Source organism: Chiroxiphia lanceolata, chromosome 19 (genome assembly GCF_009829145.1).
Source record: "Chiroxiphia lanceolata isolate bChiLan1 chromosome 19, bChiLan1.pri, whole genome shotgun sequence".
In the NCBI taxonomy this organism is placed as follows: domain Eukaryota; kingdom Metazoa; phylum Chordata; class Aves; order Passeriformes; family Pipridae; genus Chiroxiphia; species Chiroxiphia lanceolata.
In genome coordinates, this window is record NC_045655.1 from 9,385,323 (window position 1) to 9,405,668 (window position 20,346).

The following is a 20,346-nucleotide window of genomic DNA, read 5'->3' on the forward strand; positions in this document are numbered from 1 at the left end:
ATGGGGGCTGGCTGGTGGTGGGGCCCCTCAGGCCAGCATTTAATTGCTGAGGAATTTCTCCAAATGCTTGAACATGTCATGATTTCAGATCTCTTCAACTTGATCAGAGATTTTCTGTTATGAATTCTGTTTTTCTTTAGGATTGGGGACAGCTGGACGTGGAGGGAAGGACATTTAGTTCCCTTTCCTCCTGATTTTTAAATTACGGGGTGAAAAATGTCCACTGTAAACCTCATACTTTTTCCTACCTGGGGGAGAAAATGCTGAGCAGATTCTGAAAATTGAACTGTAAAGGGAGAAAAAGAAAAAAAAGAAAAAAAGAAAAAAAGAAAGACGACTGGTGCTGAGGGACCATGATGGTGAAAAGGGCTTGGCTGGAGGGGCTGGGTGAGTGTGTGGGGCTGGGGGACCCCCAGTGCTGCAGGTGGCCAGGCTGGGGGCCCCCCCAGTTCTCCCAGTGCTTCAGGCAGCTGTGGCAGAGCCCTGCAGGGGCTCAGCAGCAAACGAGCCCCCTCAGCATCCCCCAGCACTGCCTCGGGTCTGAGCTGCTTTGAGCAGCATCAACTCGATGCACTAGTGAGGTGCTTCCAGGCCTGACTCTCCTGGGTGTTCCAGGCAAAGTCCTTTCCATCTTGGCAGCTGCTTTAAAGGATTTTTCCTGAAATGTAGTTTTAGATACAGTGAGCAAAGCAGGGTATTGTTAAAAAGCCCATTCAGGGGGAACTAATGAGAGCCCCGTGCAAACACCACCCAGAATTACAGTGTCGTTCTGGACCTGGCAGAATTTGATGGGCCAAGTGATTCATCCATCAAAATAATTTTCCAGAAAATCATGCTACTGGAAGATTATGCTTTTTATTAAAGGAAAATATCACTCTTAATGTTTAATACTTCTTGGCTTTGCCGCTGAAGTTTAAGCAGAACAAAAAAACCTCTTTATCTTGTGGGATTTTATGCTTGATTCAAAAGAATGGAACTGCAGGGTGTAAATTTGGAGGGGAAATTTTTGTCCTAATGCTACTCAAAAGTTCTGTTTTGATTTCATTTTGAATTTTAACAGTGTAATAGAAGAGCATAAGGATCTCCAGCTTACTCCAGAGTGATGAACTAACCCTTCTTAGGGAGGGAGAGGAGCACGGCACAAATGGGGACACAGACTCCTCATGGAGCCAGAGTTTCTCAGTGTCTCTCTCTGACCAAGTAATGTATAAAAGCCTGATATCCTTCACAGATCTGCACCCAACCACACCAAATATCTCCCTAGCAAAGCTGTGTTCTCTGTGGCCTGAGCTGTCTCAGCTACATCAGCACAGGGCACCCCAAACTGGCACAGAGCAGTGCCATTCACCCACACCCAGGATGGTGCTGAGTGCTCTTTCTGCTTCCTTCAAAAAAATAAAAAAAAAAGAAAAAAGAAAAAAGAAAAAAGAAAAAAGAAAAAAAAAGAGAGAGAAAAAAAGAAAAAGAGGGAAAAAAAGGATAAAATGAGAGGAAAAGAAAAGGAAAGCAATAATTACAATCGAACATGCCTTGGTTCAGTAATGACTCACTTGATGGAGAGCACATTGCAGAGTGGGACCCAGACATTTTAAAAAATACAAATCTTTTCAGAGCACTTTCTGGATATTTTTTTTTTTCCTCGTGCTGGGAGCATCAGTGCTCGGGCTCTGCATCCATGCAGGTCTCCCAGGGGTTCTGGGGGAAGCGGGGCAGGGCGATGAGGAGGAGGGCGATGCCGCAGACGAAGAGCAGGACGAAGGCGGCGCAGGCGCAGGCGAAGGACCAGGAGTAGCTGTACTCGATCCACACGGTCTCCTCGCTGTCGATCATCCTCTTCACCGACTGCCTCATCACCTCCACGGAGATGATGATGCAGAGACCTGAAGGGAGAGAGGAGCAGTGGGTTGAGTAACCAGCTGTCAGTTTTTCATCCCTAATTAACCGCCTCATGTGTCGTTTCCATGCAGGAGCTGCAGTGAGAGTCACAGGTGAGTCACTGTGTTGGGAGGAACCAGTGCTCAGAACTGCTGAGAGCTCTGCTCTAACCCAGGTCAGCTGGTGGCTTGGTGAGTGTGATCTTGAATGGGAAACTCAAAGTGGAGGAGGAATAATTGCATTCCCTGGGGAGCTTTTCCAGAGGTTGAGTAAGATTTTTATTGAGGTGACAATTTGCACCTCTGTCTTTCCCTGATTGTGGCATGTCAAGGTATTCCTGGCTCATGTGAAAACACAAGTCTTCGTGTGTTCAGGGCACAGCCATGTGTTTTGGGCCTGGATCAGCCATTTCTTTGGTTTGAGGCTTAGCAAATGAGATTGAATATTGTATATCCCTGGTTCAGACTGGGGTTGGCAGTGATTGTGGTAGAAATATCCCTTTTAAAGAGAGTTGGAGAAAACAGACTGGGCAATGCTTGCTGAGCAGGATGTTCTCATACCACACAGGGATTGGGAAGGAAATGCCATTTTCAGGGCATTTTTAGAAGTCTCTCCATCCCCCCAGGATCCATCTTAAGTTTCCCTATGTTGTCCCATGACCCAAGTGCAAGGATGGGAGCGCCCACCCTGTACCTGCAAAGGTATAGAACATGGATGCTGGTTTCAGCAGATAGTCCCTCTTCTTCCTGAAGGACAAGAGGACACAGATCGTGCCGATGATCGCGAAGCCAACGCTGAAGATGGCAATGGCTGCAGCTGAAATGCTGTATTCTGCCAAAGGGAAAAAAAAACCACCAAAAGTGACACAGTGTGCACATTTTGAGCCATCAGCTGTGGTGACATTGTGGTAGGTCACTCTGAACAACACGAGGTGGTGAGGTGGCTCTGGTGGATTATTCCCCTCAAGTAAAAACAGGGGTGAGTACTGGCCAGGTATCTTTTGAATGTGAAGGGTATACAATCAGAGTAGGAGGGGGAAACACCTTCTGAACACTTGCTGAGGGAGCACAGGGCACTTTTGCTCATCAGCCCACCTGGATGGGGATGGTGGAGTGCTGGGCTGGAGCTGTTTGGGCTCTGCCACGTGGATGTTACTGTTAAAGCCTCACTGGGCTCTGTGGCTCCTTCCATCACCCCACACTCTGCTCTCACAGTAAATTGGCAGCTCTCTGCTATTTGTATTCCCCTGCAGAGCCCTGGTGAGGCCCCGTGAACTGATGCACAGACAGACAGTGCTCCGTGAGCATCCGAAGGGGGGAAGTGTTTGAACAGCACATTTTCACTCTTTTTCCCCTTTAAGATGATTTCCAGCTCTGTGAAAACCCAGCTTCTTCAGGGCATGGGATTAAACCCTCCCAAAAAGTCCTGGTTTTTGCTAAGCCAGCAAAGCCACGCTCTGGACACTTCCCCCAGCTCCAGACACCTTCAGTGCCCGAATGGAGGGGGAGAATAGCTAATTGAATAATTCGGGCCTTCATTTGCATATTGTATTCGTTTTCAGATTAGTTTAATATTTAACACATGTGACCATGTGTGAACATCACAGTGCCTGATGATATTTGCCTTTCAAGGCATTTTAAAAAAATAATCTCCCAGGCAAAATCATGAAGAGTTTTTTTGCCTGTTCCTAATTAGCTCCCATCCAAACGAGCTGTTTCTGTGAAGGGGAACAGCAAATCACTCTTTGTTCTCACTGTTTTTCATCCCACTGTTTTATTATCATTTCCTTAACGTTTCTTTTTACTCCGTGCTGGAACTGCCTGAAAGAGTTTGTTTTGGTGTAAAATCTTAAGCTTTTCCTTTTGCCCCAAAGAAAAGACGTTCTTCCTGATGTTTGTTTGTTTGTTTTTTTCTGAAAAAGAAGTTCTCCTAATATTTTTTCTGCAATGCTGTGAAAGCATTGGGTGCATTTTTAAGATCAGGTGGCTGGATCTGATAGTACAGGTGAGCAAAAGCAGGCGGCTCAAATATATGCTCATCTATCCACTTAAATTTCCCAATCTTTCCTGTCTTAGGAAACTGCTTTTTTAGAAAACCCTTTTTCCAGGGTTTCCCACCATTACAATTTCCACTGGAAGCCAGGTAGATTGTTTAACACATGTAATGTAACCACTGGCTCATATTTTCCACGGTATATGTGTTGTGTGGCAAACTAGAAAGGGGTTTGTCCTCAATGAGAGGGTGAGAAAGAGAGAGGAGCACGTTAGGGGAGCCCTCAAAATATTTGGCTATATCAGGGACTTACTAAAAATGTGAAATTTGTCTGTGAAGGACTACTTTTCTGTGAACACCGTGTGTGTCTTTGCAGGGTCCCTGTTCCTTCTGTCCATCGATCGCTCCATTTTTTTACATGACTCTCATATAAAATCAATATGAAGCATAAAATTCCTAATGGTCTTCAGAGAGCCTCTGCACTTCTTTTCAGGGTCAACACTCTGCTTGGGGTATGATTTATTCATTTAGGATTTATTAATATCTTCCCCTTCCATGGCAAAGGCTGAGTGTCACGGATAGTGCCAACGTTGTAAAGTCATTTTTGTGCTGAAAAGACTCTTTGCAGTTTTCCTGTGTATTGACGTTGTTATATATTTGTGGGACAACTTATGTAAAATCATGTTTATGGGTGTGATCATATATAAAAATAATTCTTTCCAGGAAGGTGGGATTTGACCTTATGCAGGGCATTTTCCACATTTTTCCCAGCTGATGGTGTCTGATAGAAATTCCTCTGCTGCTTTCAGTGAAACCAGGGCTGAACCTTCATTTTGGGGACCCCTTTACCTTTGATCTTTTGTGGCCTCCACTTCATACAACACTAGGAAAATACTTTTTTGGAATTATTCTTACCTTTCTGGGTGGTTACTTCAAATATCTCTGAGGTCTCTCCTGGAGTGAAGTGCTTGAAGTAGGAGCAGTTGTGGTCTGAAAGGGAAAAGGAAATTCAATTTTGTGCACTTGGAAACCTCTGACAAAATGTAGTAAAACTGAATTAGTTTTTTATTGATGTATCAAACTTGCAATGTTTTTGAGCCTTGCTACCCTTGGAGATGCTGAGAAGCTGGAGTTGGATCTGATTTCCTTGGGAGCAGATGAGGACATGGGCATGCCAGGACACCAACTCAGCACGGGCCAGGCTGAAACCCCTCTGATACCTTTTGTGGGCTGCTCCCTCCCTGAGCTTTGCACACTGATTGCTCATCTGTTTAAAATATGAATTACAGATAATTTTTCCCATTCTGTCTTTGGCCAGCACACATTTCTACCTCCCTGTGTTGCTGTGTTTCCTGGGGATGAGACCTGCTGTGCCCACAGCTGAGGTGGCAGCTCAGCTCCCCTCCCCTCACCACTGCCAGCCCATCCACAGTGGCATCACCCTCCTGTGGTGAGCTGGGAGTGCAAAAAGGGAGGATGAAGTGTCCTCATACACCTTCTCCCTCCTGGCTCTTCCCTCCCCCAGCTCACAGACCCCTGTGGGGCAGTGGGGGGGTGTTGCTGCATGGGGTGGGATGTCATCACCATATGGGGGTCCCAGAGGTGAGGCTGCTGCAATGCAGCAAAGCACGTGGTGTTTTACTAAAATAGGGATGCTGAGGGCCTTTTTTTTTTTTCTTTTGGCTGTCAGTAAAAAAAGAGCACAGTAAAAAAAGACCAAAGCTATCTGAAGCCCAAACAGTTGTCCAGGGAAGGGAAGGCTGCATGAACCAAGGGCAAAGAGGCTCTTGTTCAATCAGGCTTCACTGAGGTTTGATCCCATCAGGGCAGTCTATTGAGTTTGATAAGACAGCAGAGGTGGATACAGGGGACTTTATGAAGTTCCTTTCTCTGGACTTCCCACGAGCACTCTGCCAAGTCCAGGGGTGTTACAGGAGGGTTATGAAGTGAACAGGGGTGAAGACTGTGGGGCAGGGGGATATGGGAGGAGGGAGGTTGGTGGCTGAGTCTCTCCATGGCCACAGTCCTTGTTCCTCCCCAGCCCAGTGAGGGTCAGTGGAGCAGTGGCACTGCTGCCAGTGGATACACAGGAGACCTGCAGCCTCAGCGGGATGGGAAGGGTCTGCTGAGGACCTGCTGACTCGGAGCTTTGGCAGCAGCAGGGTTGGGGTGGAGGGTGTTCTGGCTATTTATAACTGGTTTAATTGAAGGTTTGGAGGGCTGTGGAGCTGGGAGAGCAGTTGCTCACCAGGAATTTGGCTGGGAGGGCACAACCGTGGGGCTCTGAGCAGTGCCAGCTCTGACTGCTGGAGAGAACACGCTCAGCACCCACCCAGCACCCCCCTGGCACCCCAAGGTGGGCTCCCACCACCCCAGGCTGCATGAAACACAGGCAAGCAAGGGGCCTTGGTTAATGCCAGCATCTCATCCATTCAATAATGGTTATCAGGAGTTAGCACCAGCTCCCAGGACAAGCTGGGAGAAAGTCTGTGAGGATGTTGTGGTCCTTTCCTCCAGCACAGGTCGTGGGGGGAAGCCTGAGCCAAGCTGGGTGCTGGACCCCCCAGAGAGTCCTCTGGGTTTCTGCCTGTGTTCATTTACAGCATGAATTTCCCCAGCAGAAGATCCCAGTGCACTGTATTTTACCTGTTGGTTCTTGTGGGTTTTTTTCTGTCACGTAAATGGCAGATGCTGCAGTTACTGACTCAAGGAGGATTCATTTTCCTTCTCCCAGGAGAAAGGCAATTGCAAAGCAGTGTTTTTGGGCCTGTTAGTGGAAGATTCCTTCGAGACACTCTTATCTACTTAATTTTGTAAGCTGACTTTTATTTCATCTGCACATCCTCCTTGCTGGAGAGGTTAATGTTTAGCTCTGGCATCTCCTGACCTGTTCTTTATTATCCTTGCAAACGACTGGCGGAAATATATTTGAACTGAGCCCTCTGTGACTGAAATGACAAACTCTGAGCCCCAAAGCAGTGGTTTTGTGCCTCTACCGGTGCCTCAGCGGTGGCCAAGTCTGAGCATTGTGCCTGGTGATCCCAGTCTGGGGAGCATTTGGCTCCTGTGCTAAATGGAAAGGAGATGGGATGAAACTGGGACACTTTTTTTTGGGATTGTTTGGTTTGGGCTTTTAATTAATTCTCTGAAAAGCCTGAACTCCAAGGAGCCCCCAGGCAGTACAAAGCCCAAGGTGAAGCCATCCAGACATGGTATGGTGGGGAGCACAGCACAGCTCTGTGTCCATTGCAGGTGAACCAAACCAGCCCAGTCCACCCTCCATCCTCATAAACCATCTTTTGGAGATGGACTTGTCTGCAGGAAATGAAGCTGCATCTTCCTGGGGCTTGTAGCAAAGCTCTGCCAAGATATGATAAAAGAGGTTATCACAGGAGAGGTTTATCTCTAGGGAAGGTGTTTTTGGAAGATTAGTTTATTGTGGGAAAGTATGACCAGATTGTTTTTGGTGACATGTATTGTTTCCAGTTTTAAGATGCTTCCAATGCTCTGTGGAGCTGGGAATATCCATTTCAACAAGGCTCCCTGTTATTGAGGAGAACTGAGGCACTGCAATGCCTCTCTGGTGCCATCATGAATAAGAGAAAAGCCCATTTGTGTCACACCACATTTGCATAATGGACAGGACTTACACTAGGTTTGATAATGGATGAAAGCTCTGTGACAATCTTTGTTTCTCTACACCCCAAAGGCATTATCTCTGTCATGATGTCACCCCACTGTGCTGATGGGGACAGTCCAGGGGCTCTGTGGCCGCCTGGACATCAGGGTTGTAACATGTGGTTTATCACACAGTGTCCTTGCCCTGCAAGGTCACCCACCCTCACAGCCTTCCTGCTCCCTTCCCTTCAGATCCATCACTCCTGGATGAGTGCAGGGACAAATGGACCAATCTCTCTTTCAACTCCAACCTCTCCTGGATGCACTCATGGGTGCAGGAGAAGTGCAATCCCATTGAACTGTGGTTGAACCTTGGGGAGCCTCATTTTGGAGACTTTGTGGGGGAAGAAAAGGTGGAAGGACAATGAGATGTTTGGACCATGCAGAGTTTCAGGTGGCAGCTGTGCCCTGTGAGCATTGGAATGACAGGTTGGGAGGGGGCTGGAGCCCACTTTGCTCTTGTACCTAAAATGGACACAGCATGTGTGGGTTTGTGGCAGGATGGATGGTTAGAAAATCCTGGATTTTAGTGTGAGGTTTCCACTTGTGTTAAGTTTGGGAGCCAGGACCTGCTGCAGCAATTAGAGGAGGTGTTAGAGGGTTGGGAGGGGGGTCAGGCCTTGGGCTCTGACCTGACCAACAAGGCCTTTGACACAGACAGAATTTTGGAGATGGTATTTCCAAGTAGTTTAATTTCACACCTGTCTTACAGAGTGAGCCTCTTGTACGGACACAGGAATGAGACAGCCCTGCTGAGAACCCATTTGCTGAGCTCTTTGCCTGCACTCAGGTTCCCATATTTACAAGGACCTGTTTAAGCTGTTGAGCAGCCCCTGCTGCTGCCCAGAGCACAGGAGCCCACTTTACAGGACAGCACAGACCTGGAGTTACGGGCAGTGACACTGAACTCCGTTTACAGCTGGTAATAAAATGCCCCCGTGCCCACCGACCTCAGTTAAAAATGTCTCAGTATTAATCTGAATTTGCCCGGTTTTAACAGCCTGATCTTTTTATTTGTTACAGCAGGATGCTGAACCCTTTTCAATTTGTCAACACCCTCGGAAAGGCGCTGTAAAATTTTAAAGCTCTGCCTAAATCACAGCCCGGCTTTGTGGACTGCGAGCCAAGTCACCCTCCCCACTCTGCGCTGTGCTGAGCTCAAAGCCTAATAAATAACGTTAATCATGCCATCCATTTCCTCCACAGGGAGCGACTGGTAAATGGTTATTAATTCAGTGATAAATTCTGCTGCTTCTTTCCCAGTCCTGGCAGTAATGTCTGGTTATGTCTCATGATTTTCAGGAAAAGGAGTGCCCACATCTGCTCTTTCACTGCGCGTTTGTTCATTCACATTTTCTCCGCTGCTGCAGGTTTCCCAACCCTGGTGTTTCCCTGCTGACATCCCTTCCCAGAAGTGTGAAATCAATCTAACACGGGCCGTGTGGCCGCAGCATCGCTCAGCAGCCCGAGCCCCCCCTCCCCTGCTCCGCTCCTCGCCCGAGGAAAACAGAGAGAAAGATATTTATGGGATAATTGAGGTGCGAATTTCACCCTTTGTAAAGTGACTGCGGCGCGGAATGCCACCCGAATTCCCGAATATCTTTAAAAGCTGGAGAGCCAGCCCCCGTGTGGGGTGGGCAGCTCAGCCCCTCCACCGTTCCCAGTTATTCCGTGCCTGGCGGAATGCGGCGCTGGGATGTGATTCAACGTCTGTGCGAGCACATGCTGATGTCTGTCAAAGATAGTGGCTGCTTTCCTGTGCCCTGCCCGCGAATCTGCTTTGTGCAGACAGCTGGATATTTATGAGCTTTATATTTACCCCACAGTTGTGCAATTTTGCTGTTTATGCACCAATTCCTATTGTTTTTCCTTTCGTGGGAGTTCTCCGTGCGCGAGGGAGGGCGCTCAGCGAGGGATGTGTTTCTTAGGCACGTAAGTACCTTCGTGAGAGACATTAAGCATATGGATGACACACTCCCAAGTTTGGTTAGAGGCAGATCCACACGCTGAGGCTGAGCTCCTCTCTTCCCAACACGTAATTTGGACCAAAGAGATAGAGAATTGGAGTAATACAGGGAATATACAGTCAGCCCAGGCAGGAAGATTTTTCACAGGAAATTTTCAAATATATGTTAACATATATTTCATTTCAAGCAGCGAGTCTAACACGAAGGCAATCCTGTTATATTTCTGTGCTGGAAAGCATCCAGTCCCCTATAAGCCTTCTGAAAAAGCAGCATGGCTCAGCCACGGAGGGAGGGTATTAGTGCAAACGGTGTGAATGTTGCTGACTTGGCAATCAGCAAAAACATAATGAGCTCCTTTAACCATGGGAATGGAACAGCCTTCCCGGAAAGCCGCCGTGCCCGCTGCCCTCCCCATCGATTGGGCTGGAGGTGCCCGTGGTGGAGACGTGTGTGGGAGCAGGTGCCTCCAGCGAGAGGTGAGGAGGCTCCATAAGTCCTTGAGAAATTGATTCAAACTCAGTTGATGACTTTTTTTTTTTCTGGAAGTTGGCAAACCACGCTGCAGGTCCCTGTTCCTCCCTGCCCTGAGGAACGGCTGTTGTTGGAACGGCTGTGAACAGGCAGTTCCTCCATGATTGTGTGGATCTGGAAATCCTACAGATCCAGCTGTGTTTGGTGGGCCCATAAATCCTCTCTCTTGCCCGCTGCTGTCAGCGTGTCTGGGTGCTGCAGGGCCCTTGGCTGGGGTTCAACCAAATTCCCTTCATCCCCATTTCCCTTTGTGATTTCCACCGTGCCTGATCCTCCTCCCCTTCTCCCCGCTGCTGTCAGGAGACTCAAATATGGTCACAAACAGATGTGCAAGGCAAGCCAGCACACACTCACAGCAGGAGGGATGGCAATGGGCTGTGTTTGCAGAGTAGCACCAAAACAGCCCCGTGCAGCCCCATCCCGAACTAAGGACCGAGCCCCATCCCGAACTAAGTGCCACAGGACATGGAACCTGTTTTCCTTCTGCCATGCCCTAAGCAAAGCCTGGCCTGAGTGCCTGGTGCTTTCTCCCATGCACGGGTGGGTGGTCACGTACCTCCTGGCAGGCTGATGGGCCCGCAGCCCTTCTCCTTGGGGCCTTGCTCCTGCACGTAAATCCGCTTTGTGCAGAGCCGCCATAGCCCGAAATGAGCGGCCTCGCAGGTGGCGTTGAACTCCTCCACCTTGGGGCTGAGCACAGCCCAGTGGTCCGACACTACGGCTGCGAAGAGCAGCGAGATGCCCACCAGGATGACAGAGAATGTCAGCCGCACCTTCAGGGGTTTGCTGTCGTCCATCCCGCTCCGGAGCGGCGCTCCCGGCGGAGCGCGGCGGGCGGTTCGAGAGGTCTCCCGAAATCCTGGCACATCTGAGCGTGTTTGGAAATGTCAGCTCCGGGGAGAGCGGGGCGGCCGCAGGCAGCTGCTGGGCTGTGTCAGCCGGTGCCCGGGAGGCTCCTCACACACAGCTCAGCTTTCGGCCCCATCCCGCCCGGATTGTTTGGGATTCGGATTCCCACGGCCGGGCGCTCGGCACAGCGGCCGCCGCTCAGGGGCTGCGATGTCTTGACTTGCAGCATGCCCAGAAATAGGCATTAATGGGACCATTAACTTTTCAGCGAGGTTATAAAAATATCTGTGTTTATAATAGTGCCGGGCCTGAGCTCAGGCTGATCCTAAACAGTTTAATAGCCCCGGAGCCCTTGCGCTGCACGCCCACGCCTGCGGCTCGCAGTGGCCCCTGCACGGAGCTTGGAGCTGGATGTCCCTCCAGAGCCCAGAACTGCAGCAGAAAATGGCAAAATAAGGCAACTTGTTTATTTTAGTATTGCTTTTTATTATAATTATTTCTGGTTTATTTTTTGTAATAATATTTTTAGTTAACCTGAACTATTCTGAGTAGTTGGGGACTTTTTTTGTGGTCTTTCCTTGGGCTTTTTTTGCCTTTTTTTTTTCTTTCTTATTTTTTCTAATGCAAAACCTTGAGTACTCTTTGCTTTCTCACCAGCCAGCTTCCTCTCAATGCCTACTGTAACTCCAGCAGCCACACGACATGCCCTTTCCTTCTTCTAGAAGTGACTTCCCTGAGCCCAGATTCCTGGGACCAGCTTCTCTCCTTCCCTTTGATACTCCAACTGATTGTAAAGCTAATTTGATGATAATGTCAATGCAGAGGCCACTGTGGAGGCGACATTACAATTGTGATGTCAAACTGAGGAGGGTGACAGTACCTGAATGTTAAAGAATGGGTAAAAAAATGCCAGTGGAAAGCTGCAAATATCATTGTGTCAAGATAATGTCAGAGCTACTCCAGTCCTGCTTTATTAACACCCCAGTTTGATGTCAAAATAAAGGTGCAGAGGTGTCAGCTCAAATTGATGAGGACAATGTGGAGCAAGGAGTTGAGGTGTGAGGAGAGTGTGGGAAAGGAGGGAAAATAAAGAGTAAGCCAAAAAATGTTGATCCAAAATAACTGTAATTGAAATATGGCTTAAAGGGCCTAATGTTACTCTGCTTGATGTGTGACAGGGCTGACTCAGACATCCCTGGGGAGCAGGGGGCATATCTGAACCCGGGATGGCATCTGGTGACCCATTCCTGATGGGAATGTGGGAACCAGGGGGAGGATTGAAGGTGTGTGGTGCAAAATTGGAGAGGAAGGGGACAGGGACCAGGGAGGACAGTGGGGACATGGAGCAAGGCAGGGACCAGAGAACACAGGCACATCCATGCTGGGGCTGGCAGAGGTATGAGAGGATTACATTTAAACCAGAACCAAGAGTTCTCATGAAACGGAAAAGCCTAAAGGGAGCAGGCTTTAAACCAGCAAAGGAATGCATTAAAGATGTGATGTCTTTTCCTTTGAAGAAGGCTCTTGTTAAATTTCACTAGACATCAGTCGGTCTCGGGAGCTGCATCTCCACTTCGCTTCCTTGATGCTCCAAACTCCACAGGTGGAACAGAGGGAAGTGAATATGTGTTTGCAAATGTGGGCACAAAGTGAGGTTCTGGTTGCTGAGGAAGCAAGTGCTAATGATCCTGCTTTAGACTAATTACAACCTACAAGGACTGCAGGGTGGGAACTCATTAATTTCTTCACTGGTGTTGGTCTCTGTGTCTCTTCCAGTGTTGGCAAGAATCATGCTTTTTGTTCTCATTTAGGTCTTTCAGTCGGGATAAGTTCTATGGATTTGGTTTTGTTTTGAGTTTCCTAATTTCCAGGAAACAACTAAAGTGAAATCAGAAGGGGAAAATTCATCCTTCTCTCCTGCTGAGTGGAGCTGGGAGTGTGAATGAACTTCGATGAGCCCCAACATGAGGAGCAGTATCTTCCCTGGGGACTGAAAGCTCACACTGCTGCAGCTGAGGTCAGATGTTGTCCCTATCCCTCAAAAAACGACCTAGAGCTGACAATCCATGGGAAAAAAAGTGTTTTGTGGGTTATTGCTCCCCATGGGCTCTGTGGGTTAGCTACATGAGCTCATGCAGCCCCATTGTGAGGACGCTGCTGTCGCCTCCTCCCAGCATAGGCTCCGTGTATTTTTGGAGGCTTCCGGCAGGTATTTGGTGATCAGCACCTTGGTGAGAGCCAAAAGACTCCTCTGCCCTTGGGCTGAGCCTCTGTCCCCAACCTGGGCACTTTTGTCCTAGTGTGGAGGTGAAGGTGAAGCCCCTTGCCTGGCGCTTCGAGGGCTCCATGGGGCAAGTGGGCACCCGACAAACACAGAAGCAAAAGGATTTCTGGAGGAGAAAAGGACACAGTCTCCCTGTGTCAGGTGGCAAGAATTCACATTTAAAAAATCAATATCACATGAAATATAAACAGACTATTAATGAGGACCTGCTGGGAAGCAGAAGGGTTGTAATTAGTTGCACTTTAGCTGCGGCGAGTGAGGGACACGATTCTGTTTCTCTACTGGAGAAAATGCCAAAGGAGGTGCCTGAAGCCCAACTGTGTGTTGTGTTTTCCCTGGCAGAGGTGGTGGCTTGGCTCTGCTCCCCAGCACTTGCAGTCTTCTGTATTTCTTCCAGACCAGCCTCAGTATTTACCACAACCAGACTGCCCCCATTCTGTGGTTCCCTGCTGGCAGAATGATGTTCTGCAGAAGGCCCTTCCCAGGTGAGAATAACCCAGAGAGGGGGAGCCGGTAGCTGGTCTGCTCCCAGCTCAAATGCAAGTTCAGCAAACAGCTTTTTTCCAACAGGAAAATATTTGGGCTCCTCAGCCTGCATTGCCCCAGTAGGGTGAGACCACCGGGATCATCATGGGCTCTGCGTGGCCAGTACACGGGAACACCACCAACAGCACCCTCCAAAAGCTCCCTGATTCTGGGGCTGAAATCCTGCCAGCTCTGAAGGCAACAGCAAAATGTGTGAGTGTGTGTTTTGGTTGGGTATTTTATTTTTTAACAGACCCCCACCCTGCTGTTCGCAGCCCAGTCTCTTCCCTACGGGGCACAGGCAGGGCTGGTCAACCCGTGTGACTGATCCAAGCTCCCTTCTCCCAAAATACCGCCGCCGTGCCGGGTGTGCCGTTCTGGGAAGCGATCCCCTGGCTCTGGGGAAGGGCTGTAAGCTGAGCTGGATTGCAGACAGGTGCAGAGCCTCTCCATTCCCTTTTATTTTCAGCACCGCCCATGTCTGTTACTTTTCTCATTCCAAGGTAATGCCACATCCTCCTCGCTGGACTCTTTTTCCAAAGCTTTAAGGACTCTGCCTTTGCTTCCCCCCACCCCAAACACCACTTTTTGATACAGCCCAGTTCACAGCAGGGCAGCCTCAGCTCCTAGGGTCACCACCCATGGACTTGCTCAGCAATGTGGGAAAAGCCTTTATTTGTTTCAGTCCAAGGGAACCAGCTTTGGGCTCGAGCTTTAAAGGGCTTCTCTGCCGTGTGTCAGAGGCATTTGAAAAGATGAATCCCCTGCCTCCCTCCAGACGTGCCAATCCATCACACGGCCGGGAGAGGCGGATGGAGACACACGGGCACTCTTCATCTTTAGAGACAGTCTGGAGGCTGAGGAGATGGGAGGTGAAGTTAAAAGAAGGATTTGAAGAAGAAATATTGCCTGTATATACAGGGATGGCTCGGGATGTCTGGGAGCAGGGAGAGGCTGCTGAACTGCTGCCCCATGTTTGGCACCGCTCGTCCCGCTGGGATTTTGGGGTGGTGATCAGAGCAAGGCTGTGAGAGCTTCAGCATGTGGGGTCGGGCTTCCTTCAGGAAAAATAGGCAAGGTCAGGGGAAAGGAGGATGCTCAGGGATGAGTTCCTGTGAAACCTCAAAAGCTGGAGGAAACCACAGGCTCGGGGTGAGCACCTCAGAAGACACCGTGTTGTTTTTCTCCATGGTGGTTTGCAGTGGCTTCTGGCCACCACACCAGGCTCAAAATGGGCACTGAAGCTGGAAACCAGAAGGTCTTTCTTAGTTCCCAACCCAACTAACTGGAAATATTGTGAGGATAGCTTATCTTGGAGACTTTGTGGTCTATGGGACCACAAGGATAGTTCTATCTCCTCCCATATATTGGCTTCCAGTAACATGAGCAGCTGCAATCAAACAGAGAGAAACATGAAAACATAAACACAGAAATCTCAGCTCAGAGAATCTGGAAATTAAAAATCTATATACCTTTCTCCACACAAAACCAGATACATTTAAAATGGTTTATTTAAAAAGTAAGGATTAAGTACATTATACATGGTTGTGATTATACCAGTAGAACTGAAGCACAGTGGAAATAACACTTTAGAACTGCAGACAGAAATGTAGCCTCAAGGGACGTGATATATTAGCCCTTGTGGATATGTGATCCATACAGAGAGAAAAGGAAATAGAAAAATAGTTTATTGTTAGATGTCTGGGCAGCTGAAGTGATTTCTCTTTTTACTCCTACTGTGGATGAGAAACGAGGAAGAGAGAGCTGATGATACACCTGAAACTTTGTTTCCTGGAAAATCAAATCTGATCCGACAGCATTTTTTATTTTTTTTTGGTTCTGCTGTTACAGTATGTTATATACCAGAAAACTGATTATCGTTAATGATATGGTTCTGTGATATCTACAGGCCTTGCTGAGAAATGGGGCTCATTTTTCTGATGCTGTCCAGGGAAACCAGAGAGATGTGGAAGAACAGATGGTTTTTTTTAAACTATCACTGAGTGGTTTCAAAGTCTGAGCACAATCTAACTGTTCAGATAGATCAGCCATGGAGCGAGACTGTTCATGGGCAGGAATGCTGCAAATTTTTCAGTTTCGTTGGAATCAAAGTTTTCCACAGGAAAGGGCTGATTATTTGAGGATTTTTTTTTTTCTTACTGGGATTGTCAAGTGAAAAGTTTTTTTTTTTTTGCTTTGGTTGAACAATTTACTGCACTGCAACTGTGTGAGTTTTCAATGGCAGCCCCTGTCCTCCCACAGGACAAAAACTCTGGTCCCTGTTACCTCCACTTCCGTGCCTTTGTTCCCTGTCCAGACCCCGTATCCCATGAGCATCCCATGATCCCCACTCCACCTCCATTTTTCCAAGGTGCCTGCTGGAGAAGGAGCAGATGCTCCGGCTCGGACCGAGACAGGCCATCACACTCGGGGAGCTGCTGAGAGCAGCCCTGCCCTGGGGGAGGAGGCTCTGCCAAACAGCAACACCCCAAAAACCCTCAGCGAGACTTTTTTTTCTTTCCAAATTAAAAATACTTCACGTGCCTCTGCAGGTCTGACCTGGGCTGAAGGAAAACCTTGGACTTTGGCTGGAATCAGATGGTTTGAAGCACATTCACTGGAGAAGGACGATTAAAAGAACAAAACCAACGCGCGGAGCAAACCTCACACTGTCAACTTCCAGTTCAAGGTACATGAGTTTAGAGAAACAGCCTATATCTAACTCCTGGTTTTAAAGGGAATGGTTTTATTCTTAATTACAGTAAACACGGATGAGGACTTAGTTCTAACTATTAGTTTATTAACACAGTGGGAAACAAATAGTTCTGGGAAATTGCACTTGAAAAATACATCGACTATAATTAGATGTAAATTAATTAGCACTTAGTATGACACACTAATGAGACAGAAGGTTGGGTTTTTTTCATTGCAAACTTCTACTTCTATCATAGCTAATCAAAGTATTTTAATATTACGAAGTCTCAAAAAGTAGGAAATAATTTATTGTCTGAAAGCATAAAGATTCTTGTAAAAAAAACCTTTCATCAAGAACTTTAATAATTTTAGAACTCTTTTATGTTGTCCTAGCCGAAAAGTAGGTAAAAAAGTTTTCTTGTCTGCCTCTGTTTGAATTTTTTTTTTTTTTAAAAAGCTTGTGTAACATCTTTCTCCATAGTGTGTTGATACAGAAAGTAGCACAACATTTTCTACTTTTAAATCGTTCCCATCGCTCCGTTCGCTTTAGCTCTCAGAGTTCAGAGGTTCGATAAAAGGATCCCAGCAGAGTTTTAACCTGAATGGAAACTCTTAATGAGCAGGGATGAAGGCTCCAACCCACCTCTGCCAAAATAACGATGTGGCTCTGCCAGGCTGAGGGCCCAGCAGAGCTCAACAGCGACTAGGGGAAGACTTTAGCTTAGAATTGAGAATTGTGTCTTGGTTCCTGCAAGGAGAGAGGCTTAAGCAGGGTTTATCTGGGGGGGGGAGAGGGGGTTTAACTTGCTTTTTGGGATGTTAAGGCAGCTTCTCCGGGATTTCCCTGGAGGACTTGGTTCCACTAGCTGAAAGCCTTGAATCCAAACCACCACAGAGTCACGGCCATCGCGGGATAAATTAAGACTAAAGAGGCTTTAACAGTTTGGCTGAGATCTCCCACCATCAGTGAGCCAAGCTTTCCAAATCATGATTTTTTTTTCCCTTGTCACCACTTCTCTAGTATTCTGGGTAAAGATGGTGGGCATATTCAAAGGAATCTCCAGGAATTAGATGCTCCTCTCTCACTGCATCTAATTCATCTGAGGGGAATCGGGCACCTCATTCTCATATGGCTTGGTCGAGTGGTCACTAAAATCAGCATGAGTACTATTAAATTAAATTACCTTTGAGTCAGGCCCTCGAGCTTTGAGATCCAAGCCTAAGTGTAAAAAATAAAAGCAGGAATTTATAAGAAGAAGAAGAAAAAAAAAATATTTCAGACTCTTTTAGAAACATACAGAAGCAAAGGGTACAAATTAGTTCCCTCCTTACGTGATGCATAGAGTTTGCAGTGGGCTCTCTGCACGTAAGTAGATGCATCGTTACAAAATAAATTAAATCAGGTCGAACCACCATTTCCATCTAAAAGCAACTATACCTTGCACCATGCGGCACTTATTCATAATAAAAAGAGTTTAATAAATATCTCATAAACGGTGACTATTTTTTTTTTTTTTGTTCTGGTTTCTTTTTTTAAAAAATACAAAGTTGCCATCTGCTCTGCCGACGCTCCGCTCCCGTCGCTGCAGGAAGGTTTGCTAGTTTAGCTCCTCGTTTTTTTTCCCGACGTTGCTTAGAGATCTCAGTTCCCAGTAGCGTTAGTGTTGCACTTGTGAAAGCAGTAAGGAAATCAGGAATGCAGTCGCAGGGAACCGGCCACCCCGGCTCAGCTCTGCTCCTCGCCCTCGCTGGGAGTGTCTCTGGGGGCTCCTGACAGGCAGCACTCAGCACCTCGCCGGATCAGGCACTAGGGCTCGTCGAGATGAGGAATTCAAGTTTTCTAAACGTTAGGCAAGAAATGATATTGGCAAATATGCTCAAGTCCCACCTGCTTTAATCTTTTCCCTTGTCCAGGTGTCTCAAGACGCACCCAACCCTCGTCTCCTCGACCTGCATCGCCCCAAGGGATGCCTCACACCCAGAAACGGGGGACTCCCTCACCACCCCATCAGGGAGTCCACGCTGCTCAGTACGTGGGTGCTCTACGGTTTCAGTGGCACAGGTCAGTTCTAGAAAGTGTTGCCTTCAAAAATATTTTTTTTTCTGTTTTTGTTTTTTTGTTTTTTTTTTTTTTGAAAGAGGCAAAGTTTACGCTGTGTCAAAGGAAAGTGGCTCACTTGATGAGTAGTTCGTATTCATCCTTGGGCTCGATTATAAATTATATTTGCAAGTTTGTATTAAGGGATCTCAATATTAGAAAAAAAAAAAAGTCGTACAACGATTTTTCTGTAATCCTTTAAAACACACTGGTGGCCAGTCCTTTGCAGTTTCTCCAAGACTGTGTACACACTACAAAAGTGCAGGGACATGAACTGCCTTCGTCTCGTGACACCAAGAACGGAAAGAAACAAACTCCAAATAGCTTCAAAAAAAGCTACGAGCGTGTAACATCTTTATGCTGGTCCAGAGGATCTCCACTTGCTACCTCAACACATGCCACAATTAAAGAGGTGAGAGGGTATTTTAACATTGCTCCTTCTCTCTCATGACAGATCCCTTCTGTTCTGATATTTCTTCAAAAAAAGCGCGAGGGAGGAAGGTGCTTCAAACAGGCGTCGTCCTCCTGTTGACCATGTTGACGTGGAGTCCTTCCTTAAATTCCTTCTGAAGGAAGTTGTGGACCTGCAGAAAGCTGGCTTCCTGGTCTGCGTTGTAGCTGGCAGCCGTCGTGACCTTCAAAGGCTCTCTGGAGAGGGTGTACATGGAAATCTCGTTCATGGGGATGGTGCTCGCTATCTTCATGCCAACCGGGGAAATGTCTCTGGACGGAGAAGGCTCCGTAGATCGAGAGCTGGATCTGGACCTCCTCCTCCTGTACCTGTAGCTTGGCATCCTGGCATAAGGAGAACTGGAGGAAGTCTTAAGGAATTCCCTCTTGGTCTTAAACCTCAGCTCTTTGTTCTTCTCGATATAAATGTTCACAGCCAGAACACCTATGGTTTCGGCCACAATAAAAGACAAGGCTCCAAAATAAAAAGACCAACCATAGTTGTAATGGTTCTTTTTGTCCTCATCTCGCTTGTCACTTGGGTCACCTGCGTTGCTTGATATGTAGACAATGATCCCTATGATATTACTTAGACCTAGAGAAAGAAAAACATAAATCAGTGGTTATGTGGCTGGGAAGCTGAAATTCAGGATATGTTACTTTCTGCACCTGAATGGTTCAAAGATTGCGACCGGGAAATTTATTACATTTATTGACTCTTTAATTTGTCTCAAGGTTCCATTTATTCTTGAAAAACAAACAATGGATCCACGTCTGGTACATTCGCACGGATGCCAAAATATTCAGCCGGATTTTTTCCCCACCTCTTCATTTCCACAGCGGGAAAGAAGCAGCATATGGGAGCTCACTAATATTGTTAGTGGGATTCTAACATTCAGAATAATGATAAAAATACATTTTGAGCTCAGGGCTATGGCTGTTCACCTTGATCAAGATAAGTTCTCTTCCACCTTGCTGAATTTTCATCTAAATGCAGCATGTTTAATCCAGGCTTCAGGGAAAGCTATTAACAACGGGGCTGACTCTCTCAGATGTTTCTAGGGTGAAAAACAGGCTCACCTATCTGAGGTGAATGTTTTCTGCCACTATATTAAAAATAAGGAAAAGGCCTTAGGTGGAAGAGGTGCCTGATTCATCTAATGTTTAATACATTTTAAATAGTGTAAAACATGCTTGTTACTGATTTTCACTTCCTTTTTCAGGGAAACTAAAGGCTTTTCTAGAATATACTTATTTTAGGGCTTCAAGAAGATAATTGTGTCTGAAGAAATTTGCCTGGTGTGATGTTGTTAATGCCCTCAATCCAGGAAAGGGGTGCCAGGGAAAGAATTGCCAACGAGCTTTTCCAGTCTTTTTCAGCTGCAAAAGGTGGCGCTTCTTAA

The 20,346-nt window shown here is 47.1% G+C and overlaps 2 protein-coding genes and 1 long non-coding RNA gene across 3 annotated transcripts in view; 1 reads left to right on the forward strand and 2 right to left on the reverse strand.

Moving 5' to 3' along the window:
• Positions 1–836: 836 nt before the first annotated feature.
• On the reverse strand, positions 837–10,861 carry CACNG1 (calcium voltage-gated channel auxiliary subunit gamma 1). The gene is made up of 4 exons (XM_032706568.1): positions 10,600–10,861; positions 4,783–4,857; positions 2,569–2,706; positions 837–1,880 (listed from the first exon to the last, which is right to left on the reverse strand). The coding sequence occupies exons 1-4, from the start codon at positions 10,838–10,840 to the stop codon at positions 1,654–1,656; spliced, it is 681 nt and encodes a 226-aa protein (XP_032562459.1). The 5' UTR covers positions 10,841–10,861; the 3' UTR covers positions 837–1,653.
• A 1,532-nt stretch (positions 10,862–12,393) lies between these two features.
• On the forward strand, positions 12,394–19,663 carry LOC116796168. The gene is made up of 6 exons (XR_004360285.1): positions 12,394–12,909; positions 13,574–13,661; positions 13,747–13,914; positions 16,254–16,390; positions 18,310–18,457; positions 18,948–19,663. It is a non-coding gene; the product is annotated as an uncharacterized LOC116796168 (long non-coding RNA).
• CACNG4 (calcium voltage-gated channel auxiliary subunit gamma 4) overlaps positions 15,195–20,346 on the reverse strand; it is a 43,079-nt gene continuing 37,927 nt past the window's right edge. Inside the window, exon 4 of the mRNA XM_032706561.1 lies at positions 15,195–19,538. Coding sequence (XP_032562452.1) covers positions 19,000–19,538 — 539 coding nt within the window. The 3' untranslated portion in view covers positions 15,195–18,999. The remainder of the gene's footprint in view (positions 19,539–20,346) is intronic.

Bases quoted from the DNA above. Each gene is read 5' to 3' on its own strand.
- CACNG1 (XM_032706568.1), bottom strand. From the start codon at position 10,840: ATGGACGACAGCAAACCCCTGAAGGTGCGGCTGACATTCTCTGTCATC. The intron at 2,707-4,782 runs GTAAGAATAATT...TCCCTTTGGCAG, and splicing joins TGAAGTAACCACCCAGAAAG to AATACAGCATTTCAGCTGCA. The intron at 1,881-2,568 runs GTACAGGGTGGG...CTCTCCCTTCAG, and splicing joins CATGTTCTATACCTTTGCAG to GTCTCTGCATCATCATCTCC.